The 11,187-nt window shown below is 34.7% G+C and overlaps 1 protein-coding gene across 1 annotated transcript; it reads left to right on the top strand.

Moving 5' to 3' along the window:
- Positions 1 to 1,415: 1,415 nt before the first annotated feature.
- LOC133791749 (protein FAR1-RELATED SEQUENCE 5-like) lies at positions 1,416 to 2,390 on the top strand. The gene is made up of 2 exons (XM_062229666.1): positions 1,416 to 2,025; positions 2,125 to 2,390. Exons 1-2 carry the CDS (start codon positions 1,416 to 1,418, stop codon positions 2,388 to 2,390), a joined length of 876 nt encoding a protein of 291 aa, XP_062085650.1.
- The last annotated feature ends 8,797 nt before the right edge of the window (positions 2,391 to 11,187 follow it).

Below are 11,187 nucleotides of genomic sequence, written 5' to 3'. Positions count from 1 at the left end.
GGACTGTCTTTATACCGTTAGAAAGCTCATTAAATTATCTACAACTTTTAAGAAATACTATTTTTCGAAATTCCTAATATAACTGGGTCAAAAACAGGTTGGAAGTTATAGTACCCTAAAGTTACGAAAAATCTATTTACAACCTAATTCACAAATAAATAAAATTGTGACAATTATCATGCTCCTATCAGATTTTGGTGAATACTAAGTCTTATATTTCTCTTATTTTATCATTAAAATAATAATTTCTTAATAATCATACATATGATAAGTGTTACTATCTTATTGGGTCTATCTAAACCTTATAATATAATAAATATTATTCTTAATATCAGCTATATAAATCAAACCTTAGGTTAAAATTAATATTCTTAAACTATAGGTTGAACTTAGAAAATCTACAAGTACTACTATGAGTGTCCAAATAAATCCCAGTCTGAACCAAAAATCCACAGTTACAAAGATAATGCTATAAATACTATAATACTACTATCTAACTAGCTAAGTAAAGTTCTTGGACTCTACAGGAGGCAATGTTATTATATATGGTATAGTTTAAATTTTTGTTTCTTTATTATCCCACCAATACAAAACTGAAATTTTTGTGGAGGCAGAAACACCCCATTTCAAGGTGGGTACTTCAATTTTCTTAGATATATCTTCCCGCCTTTCCCATTGGTAAGTTGAGGCTAACATAATCGATACCTTCACTATTTGTACGTAATTTTCACTTTAGTTATCGCTAATTAATTGTGTTTTCTAATGTTTCTTTTACCATACAATAATTAGTGATTTAACATAAATATGTGCCCAATTTTAATTACATGTGTACATTTACTAATGAAACTGAAGTGTCAAGGGTGATAAACATAGACATTCAATTGAATTTCCACTCAATATAAGATTGACTTAGGTTTTTCCATCAAGCCTTATTTTGTATTTGGTATTTCTTTTCATCTCTAACAACTGTTTCTTTCGTGTTCAGGAAACGAAAAAATAATTATTCAAACAACATGGCGAATGACATGTTGGAAGCACTCGCACAAATAAATATTTCGAACAAGCTTCCACAACAATTAACAAAGGAAGAAATTATAAACAAACACCTACCCACGGTTGGCCACTAGGAAGATTTTTACTACAAATACTCTCAGTCGATGGGGTTTAGTGTTAGAAAAGAAGATGTCCGTCGGGACAATGAAAATAAAGAGTGGCAAAGAAAATGGGTTTGCTCTAATCAAGGGTTTAGGTGAGAAAAGTGGACAAACCTAAAGAACCGTAAGAAAAAACCTAGGGTTCTTACCCGCACAGGGTGCCTAGCACTACTGCGTGTGAAGTTCGACAAGTTCGAAAACAGTTGGGTGGTGAAAGACTTTAACCCAACGCATAATCATGACCTTGCTTTGAAGACAGATATGCAGTTCTTGAGATCTAATCGTGTTGTCCCAGCTTGTATGGGCGCTCAAGTAATGTCAATGAGACGATCGGGCATACGAACTTGCCACATATTGAATCACCTTGTTGCAGAAAGAGGAGGACATGAGTATGTTCCATTCCTGAAAAAGGGCCTATACAATTGGATTAGACGACAAAGAGAGTTAGAAGAGGAGGATGAAATATATGCTGAGGGTGCCCTGGGATACTTGGAATGTCTTGGGTTACGTGACCCCAATTTTTTTGAAACACACATGATAGACGCGGAGTATAGGCTTGCTGACTTGTTCTGGGCCAATGGAATATTGAGAGATGACTATGGACGTTTTGGGGAGATCATCGCATTTGACACAACGTACAAGAAGAATGCGTACAACAAACCCCTTCTCCTTTTTGTCGGCGTGAATCACCACTTCAGAACTATTGTATTTGTAGTTGCATTGCTGTACGATGAGAAGGAGGACACATACATTTGGTTGTTGGAAGAATTCCTTCAGTGTATGAACAATAAATTCCCTCAGGTTGTTGTCACTGATGGAGATAAAGCTATGGAAAAAGCAATAGAGAAAGTCATGCCTCATGCTGTCCATCGTTTGTGTGCGTGGCACCTTTAGAAAAATGTTACCATTAATGTCCCTCACCCGATTTTCAAGACAAGGTTTAATGAGCTCCTATATCAATATTGTACAGAGGAAGAGTTTGACGAGACTTGTAGTGGCTTGGTTTCAGAATTTCAGCTACAAGATAGTCAATGGGTAGCCATAACATACACAAATAGAATGAGTTGGGCAGAATGCTTCCTACGGGGTAATTTCTTTACGGGCCTCGGAACCACCGAAAGGTCGGAGTCGATGAATTCTTACTTGGCACACTTCTTGACAAGCAAACTTAAAATTAAAGACCTTGTTGGCCAAGTTGATAAAGCCATACAGAGCATACGCCACACGGAACGTTAAGATGACTTCATCAGCAACAACACATCGCCCCAGTTCCCTTCCAACATTCTACAACAGTATTACCAGCAAGTTGCTTCAGTTTTGACAAGAAACATGTACGATAAGGTCACACAACAAATTGACAATGCTCTTGCATACTCAATTGATTCGACAAGTGTGGAATTTGGGTGCAGGGTATTTTCCCTAACTCGTTTCCGTAGAGGACATGTAAGAAGTTTAGTTTGCTACCTAATTGATCATGATCACTTTGAATGTAGTTACATGCTGTTCTAGTCAGAAGAAATCCCGTGTCGACATATGTTTGCGGTAATGAAGCACTTGAACCTACCCTGCATCCTGAAACCTCTGTTAAAGGCACGGTGGAGGAAGGACGCCAAAGTGAGAGGTGAATTGAGTAGCGCTCCCCATGATAGGGTCCCCCGTGATGTGTTATTATGTACCCGTTGGGGATCGTTGACATCATGGTTAAATGCAATAGGGTACTATGCCACACAACGTGATGATACATATGAAGAAGCATTAAACGAAATGTCCCGTTTGGAGGAAAGATTTAAAACAATGTGTGGTCAGCCTAATGATGAGTCTGAATCGAGTCACGTTGTACATGGGGACCACCGATCGCAACAACAACACAGGGTAATTGGGGATCCGACAATTGTGAGAACGAAGGGGAGGGAACCAAACAAAATAAAATCAAAATACAAGGGCGTGGACAATGCGACCCCAAGGAAGAATATGTGTCGCAACTGCAACCAATTAGGCCATAATAGGGCGACTTGCAAAGTTGTTCCAAAAATGGACAATCAATCCATGGAGACAGAAAATCCAAGATCTTCCAACTGTCCAATTTACTATGCTCCGAACGTGGACCACATCAGTCAAAGTCAAAGGAGTGAATTAAGAGGAGATAATGGCACAAGCGAGCAATGGCATAGTGACCAATGGTCAACTATTTCGAAACATATTCTCAATCCCTCTACAGATTGTTACATCCCATAGTTATGCGAACAGTTTTATGCTAAGGGTTTAGAATTAGTTTGAAAAAAAAAATCATGAATTATGTGTAATGCTTTGTATGTCTCATTTTTTATCAGATGTAATCTTATGGATGTCAATCTTGTTTACTAAGTTCTACCATGTGGTATGCTCTTACTATGTTTTGAAGAGTCATTTATGGATGGATGTTAAAGGGATGCTTTGTTGACACATAAATTTAAGAAAATTTGTTGAAAGGATACTAGAATAATTCGTTAATAACAAAATTGAGGCATAATTAATTGAAATTGAGATTATGTAGCATCCGTTTATATATGATGTTCCTCGTATATTTTTTTTAGTGTGGCCACATTACTACTATCATGTGAGCCTAAATTCCTTGGTATATTATTGGGCCCCACTTGTCCAAAGTTAGTGAATTCTTACACGCTATGGAATAAGTTGTTCATGATCTTGCCTAGCCTATATCATCATTAGGAAGGTGAGGGCAGGTGGAGATTGAGTGAAACAAGCCATTGCTTGTATTGACAATTGATGTGTATAGTACATCCAATATTACAATTATGCAAAAGGTATGATTGGATTGGAGACATATGAATTGATTAGTATACATTATGCAAAAGGTATGATTGGATTGGAGAAATAAGAATTGATTAGATCCATGATTTGACAAACCAGTTGAGTTGCTCAATGTAGAATAGTGGACAAATATGATTGCTTACATCTTGCAATTAATAGTTGTCGACATATATCTAAAAATTTGTAAAAGTTAATTGCTACTATTGGAGAAATAATATAACCATAAAATTAATCTTTATTTAAATAAAGTCTTCATTAATCCATGATTTGTTACACACATGTTTAAACCCTTAATAAACTAAAAAAAAGACAAACAAATTGCACCACTCATCTGTAAGGTCAATTAAGAATCACCACGCCATCACACTACAACACTTCAGATCTTCATGTTCTTCTACATCCAAGTGGGGCAACATCACCAACTATATTGTTAATTTTCTCCTTCAGGTAGTCATCGTATCCACTCACTGCTTCTGCCTTAAGTTCCTCTAGTGCTTTCAACACCCTTTCATAGCCTGCCATGAATGCGACATCCCTCAGTTCCTCTAATTTCTTTGCCTTCTGTTCAAGCTCAGTTTCGAGCTACATTATCCTGGCTTTCATGGACTCATTATCTTTCTCTAGCATGCGGCAATCCAAATTTCTAAAGAAAATTTCTTCATCATTCCTCTCTAATTTGAACTTGAGATTGTTTATATAGTCTATAGGTTCGGGGGGGGGGGGGGGGGAGGGTCTTTATGTTGCTGTTGGTGAGCTCCTCCCACTCCGATCAATCTACTTGTCTAGAAATACCTCAATATTGCATGAGTTAACTGAGGAATATGAATCCATGAGGTATGGGTGGAAGGAAAAATTATGGGGTGGAAGGGATGAAGGAAGAGATGACTGCCAAAGTAGTTGGTAGTGGTTTGTGTGATGGAGAACTTTTTTTTACTCATTCCAAATGGGGAGTTGTTGTACGATGTCTATATTTGAGCAGGGCCCCCACGTATACATGACATTTTTGTGATAGTGTGACGCACCAAAGGTCAATTTGACATTGAATGCTGAGACATACCGTAAAGATGCATTATTTTTTGCACAAGGTACAATTCCTTGTCTAGGGAATGAAATCATGCCAGGTGGTATGAGAAAGTGAATAACTTGAGAATTCTATTTGAATTGGGAATTGGTTTTAAAAAAAACTGGACCACAATGAACCACAATAGAAAAAACAACATTATTGATGGTTAAGGTATATGTATACTTGTCAAACAAACTTAAAAAAATAATCTATATGTTTAAAGTGTCATGTCATCATTAATGGAAGCACTTCAAACAAATATAAAAGACCATTTATTAGGCAGCACAATTAGCTTATGTTCCATGACCAAATATATTATCTCCCTATTTTGTTCTATGGATGTAATGTCCTAATTTTGCTAATAACACTTAGTGCCTTCATTACATAGTTTAGGGGGCATAATTGGATGTCGATGTGTTAGTATAATTTAATTGTGATTATATATGTGAATTTAATGAGTTATACTATGATGCGACTACTTAAGCATGTTTTAGTGTATTAAAAATGATTAAAGGGTTGTATCTGTTGAAAAGGGTATTTATGTAATATTGCCCCCCTAAGGGTATATATGTAATTTTATGTGCTTTGTGAGTGGGATCACATTATTATGAATACGATGACTTGAGATCTATGGCTGGAGGCGATCCTAGTAAGCAATTTGGCGAAAAGTCACATAGGAGATTAATACCCAGCTCAGGTTGAGCGTACATAAAGTCCTAAACCCCAATAAGATTTTGGTCTTAGTAAATTCAAAATCAGTCTGGAGAATTAGAGTTTGTTATTTTATGGTTAGTTAGGATATTTGTAGATTAAATTGTTATTTAGCTAATTAAATAGAGTTTTCGTAACTTTAGGGTATTATAACTTTGTACCTGTTTTTAACCCAGTTATGTTATGATATTTGAAAAATATTATTTCTAAAAATTTGTAGATAATTGAATTAGCTTTTTAACGGTATAAAGATTGTTGAAATCCGACTTCTACAGCTCCAGTTATGTTTATTTTACTAGAGCTGGGTCCATAGTTACGAGATTTAGGTAGTTAGAGGTTGTGATATTTTTCCTAGTTTCATGTTAGATTATTTTTTTCAATTATTTAATAAAAATATTAATAAGATAATGTATAGATATTTTGTATAGAAGTGAGGATTCAATTTTATTTAAATTAAAATTTGGATTATAGTTAGAATGAAATTATGCTTTTTGAGAGCCTATAAATAGAGCTTATTCCTTCTCATTTGTCTCTCATTCACTCTTGCTCTTCTTAAGACCCTCACACACACTCTCTGTAATGCCCCAAAATCCCTAATGAGGTTTATGGTTGGATTAGAAGGCCGGGAGTGCCTAGGACTTGTTTGTTGGGCATTTGGGTTCAAGAACCTTTTGTTGCTCATTTTCATTGATGGTAGTTATATTTGGTTATGACTAGGTGACCGCTAAGGAATCAAAGGATCGATTGTTCTCAAGGGTCGCTCTTTTAACTTGTTTCACGCTCGGACCAGAGGTAAGAAAACTGCACCCAGTATGTGACATGCATGGTTATTAATGAGGTATGTTGAGTGTTATGTATGTCGACATTGATTGCATATTAAATGCTTAGCAATCTCGCTTATCTGTGAATGGCACTGAACTATGAGTTAGGAATCGGAAATGGTGTTAGTACTGACTATGAAGCTGTGACTCATTAGTCACACTCAGCAGTAGTACTAAGCACTGGTCATATGGTATTGACTTATGAGTCAAGAACGGTATTAGCGTGTTTAACGCAAGATGAAAAGATTATATCTAATCGACATAAGCATTATCATCATAAGCATGGAATGCTTGACCAACCCTAAGTTCGATGAAAACAAAAGCGCTTGTCTAATCTAAAGGCTAGTTACTTAGAGTCAGAGCCAAAAGGCTAAGGTGATGCACATGTCACATGGGGTTAACCCTATATTTTGCCGCTTTGGTCAGCGCGTTGTAATTTTTACATTGTAATGACCATTTTGAATTGTAAATAACTTAGTAAACGCTTTTATGGGCCCGTGTAGAGTTTTATGTTTTAATAAAATACATCCTTACCTTTTGATCGAGACTTTTCATGTTAGCCTATTAATAACACCTAGATGCACGTTTATAACCAAATGACTGGTTTAGCGAGTTAAGCACGGTTTAAAGCTCACAGTAACAGTCTTGGAGTAACCAGGGCGTTACACACTCTCTCTCTCTCTCACTATTGTTGTCGTGCACCACCATCAAAACACAAACTCTAAGGCCAAAATCTTCATCACCATCACCTCTTCATATTTGCAAAGAGTCCACACGACGAAGGCTATCTTTCTTATTGTCGAAACCCTACAACCAACATTTTAAGGATCTAGGAATTCTATTCAAGATCAAGGTTGAGGTATAGTTAAGTTTTGAATGTTTTGAGTTTTAGATCTATTAATTTATGTTTTAACAATGTTATTATGTTTATGAAATAGGATTTTAAGTGGGATTAGCATATAAATGTTAAGCATGTTGTATATGATTTATATTATGTAGGTTAACTATTTCTGCTTATTTGGATTTTCTTGCTAGGAGGTGGCTTACGGGTGCTATGTGGTGCAAGTAAGGGCAAAGATAAGTTGGACCTGTTGGGGTTTTATGCTCTAATTAAAACCCAAATTCTTTGTAATATCATTTTATTATCAATAAAAGAATAGAAATGATTTTTTGACTTGGTCAATCACTTTGCTCACATGTTTTATTTTCATGATTATTTGTTTAATGTAAACTTCTATTAAATCCTCAGCATATAGCTAATCTTATTTATAGTGACGTAATCACAGTGGAATATAAATATGATTATATGTTCAAAATAAGTTAGTCATAAGATTAGTCAGTGCACATGATTAACACTGACTTGCCAATCTATGATATGATCTACTTACACATTACAGTGTTATGTTCTTTCCAGAACATTAGTAAAGTAGATAAGATCGGATGTATTTGTTACATCGGACTGGACCGATATTGACAGTTGATAAGATAAGTAAACATACCATTATTATCTATTCTAGTCATATCATATAGTTGACCATAAGTCAATTCAATCTCAATTATGAGTGGTTAGTATTCTAACTGATTGTATTATTTGAGTTCTTTGACTTATTCATTACCAGCTTACCCTACGGACTAGCCCATACTTACATCTTGGGAACTCGGTAGTATAATTGAGTGGGAGTGTTAATCATAGATATGAACATCTATAGCTTCTGATGAAGAAGTGAAACGATGGTTTCCTTTTAGTTTGGTTCAACATGTTAAATGATAGAGATCTCATTTCAGTAATTAAATTAGTTTACTGAAATATCATTTACAAGGAACTAAGTGTTTTAAGGATAAAATACAATGAGGGGTAAAACGATATTTTAGTCTTATCTCATTGTTGACCATCTATAGATGATTGAGTGACAATTATGGTTGTAACAATGGATAATTATGTGTGTATCTATATTTGTTATAGAGCGTTCTATGAATTCAAGAGTGCAATTCCGAGTCTATAGTGGAGTCACGAGGAATTAATAAGTTAGTAAATTTATTTGTTAGATTTATGATAACTTATTGGAGCTTGATTTCATAGGCCCATGGTCCCCATTGTACCTTGGATAAAATCATCTAGATAGTCTCAATTAATTGATTTAACTATTAATTAGAATTATCAAAGTTGACCAGGTCAATTTTGGATAGTTTCACAGAGTTATGTAATTTAGAGAAGAAAAGAGAAATTATGGTAGATTTATTGATTAAGATAAATTTGTATCTAAATTAATAAATAAGTTTAAATCAATGTTCAAATTATAAATAATTAATTTGATAAATTATTTAAATGATTATTTAATTAATTAAATCAATAGAAAATAATACATGCCTTGATTTTAACTCCAATGGGCATATAATCAAATGGGAAATTTCACGGGCCTAAAGCCCATGATAATTTCGACCTAGGGCTTCAAATTGACTATTATTTTATTGATTTTTTAATTAAATTAAATGGCCTAATTGAGTCTATAAAAGGAGTGCTTAGAGAGAAGTCTTCAGTTTAGACGTCTGAGACGACAGATAAGTTTGACAAGTCACAAGTCAGATTTTCTGATAATTTTAGATTCTCTCTAAACACAAGTCCTTTTCTAAGCCTCTTTGTTATTTTCTCTTCTTCTCTTTATATCTATCTCATGTGTTGAGAATTGCCCACACTAGTTTAGGTGATTCTAAGGATACATTGGAAGATTGTGAAGAAAATAGAAGAACGGTTCAGTTTCTTGATAATACTCTGCGACAGAGAGGATACAAGAGATAAAGAAACTGAAGGAAGGACTCTTTCATTCCGCTGCGTATATTGTAAATATTCTTGTCTTTGTTTCTCTTTGAATTCAATTTTAGAAACATGTTCTAGGTTATCTCGTATTAATTTGTTTAATATTAGATCTACATGAAAATAAATAAAGATCCTGTATAAGTTTTCCCAACAACGGATCAACCATGAGTTTGAGAGCTCTAGGGGCTGTGTGTAAATATGTAGCCTGCTCGACTGCCATGCCCGGGATTTCTTTTAAGGATTTAGGGTTATAGTGTATTTTGCCGCTTAGGATGGCCATTTACTACCCTTTTGCTTTTGTATTGTATTACAAACTCTTGTTTGATCCTTTTACATAATAAAACCTTTTTAATGGAATATATTACTTGTTTGGCACAAATTAATGAACAAACTTTTTTATTTCTTCCCCACTATTCAATTGTCATTACACATTAGAGTCCATATTAAACGTTTAACTGGAAAAACTGGGTTATAGTACAAAATGTAACAGTGTTGGATTTACTACGTCGTTATACACATGGTTGAAGTCTCATGTATTTACATTTTCAGAGGACGAAAGAACTACTGAACATATGAAAATCATAAACACACACGATTGATGACAAAAACTGGAATATAACGGTGTTTTGATTCTCTCGATTTAGTCTGAGCATATTACGCAATATGTTATCGCAATTATAGGGGGTTCATTCTCTCCCATTGATAATTTTTCAAAAATTAAAATCATCAATTTCATGATCTTTAGTATAGATATTACAAAATTAGGGGCTGATTTTGAAATTAATGAAAAATAATGTAAAACTTTAATTTGTTTTAAGCATATATAGGAAAATAAAAGTTTCGATGCCTAAACCTTTTTTTTAGTTGCAATAAATAGGAAATTTTTATATGAATATATAACAATACTCATATTTACGATAATTAACCGATTAGCACAATTTTATGTTATAAATTTAAAGATGTGGGGTAATTTACCATAAAAAAAATTCAATTGTCACCACCTTTTTAATATATACTTTATCGGTTTTCTTATCGTAAATTTGAATTAAAATAGTATTAATGCAGTAAAAGTGAGCAAATTTTTTCCTTCTTATGCATAATTTTCCCTAAATCTTCTTATTTGTGGTGTATTTGAATTGAAAGACTCAAATCTAAATTCACATGAATTGGAGAATTTTTTTTATTAGGATTTAGAAGCCTGAAATGGTTTTTCAAACTTGGGACCCAAACCCATTGTAGTCGACCCAATACAAAAAACTAATTGATTGAGAATATACCAAGGCATTTGTACTATATATATATATATTTTTTTTTTTTAAATTCAGAAAAAAGTGTGAGGAAAAATTTAGCAAATCATTGTTAGGGCATTGCGTCTTTTAGTATATCACCATGTTTGGCAGAAGTGAGGACATTATGTGCCTATGGTACTAGACCTATAGGGACTGTTCAATTTCTCTGTTTGAAGAACAAAGCTTCACATTACTTAATAAACTTGAAAATGTACTCATGAATTCTTCCCCCCTGGACTTTACATTGAGTTCCCACTCCAAAGAAGATGAGATACAAAGCCTTGGCCACCCGCTCCCCCGCAATGATGGCCGAAAAAATCGTGGACTCTCACAGGCCTTATTCCATCCGACAGGTGGGTCGTCCCAGGAAAATGACCATCAAAAGTGATGCAAGCCCAGTGGAAGAGGGCGTACAGCCACAGAGTGTGGAAGGTGGCAAACTCCAAGGGAACCCTTCCACCACCCAACCATGACGTAAGCGAGGTAAAAACTTTATGTAGCAGCTGCCCTTCCTCTTGCTAAA

Source organism: Humulus lupulus, chromosome 7, assembly GCF_963169125.1.
Source record: "Humulus lupulus chromosome 7, drHumLupu1.1, whole genome shotgun sequence".
Lineage (NCBI taxonomy): Eukaryota > Viridiplantae > Streptophyta > Magnoliopsida > Rosales > Cannabaceae > Humulus > Humulus lupulus.
This window is presented reverse-complemented; position numbering and strand designations above follow the sequence as displayed.

Bases quoted from the DNA above. Each gene is read 5' to 3' on its own strand.
- LOC133791749 (XM_062229666.1), top strand. From the start codon at position 1,416: ATGCAGTTCTTGAGATCTAATCGTGTTGTCCCAGCTTGTATGGGCGCT. The intron at 2,026-2,124 runs GTTTGTGTGCGT...AATATTGTACAG, and splicing joins CATGCCTCATGCTGTCCATC to AGGAAGAGTTTGACGAGACT.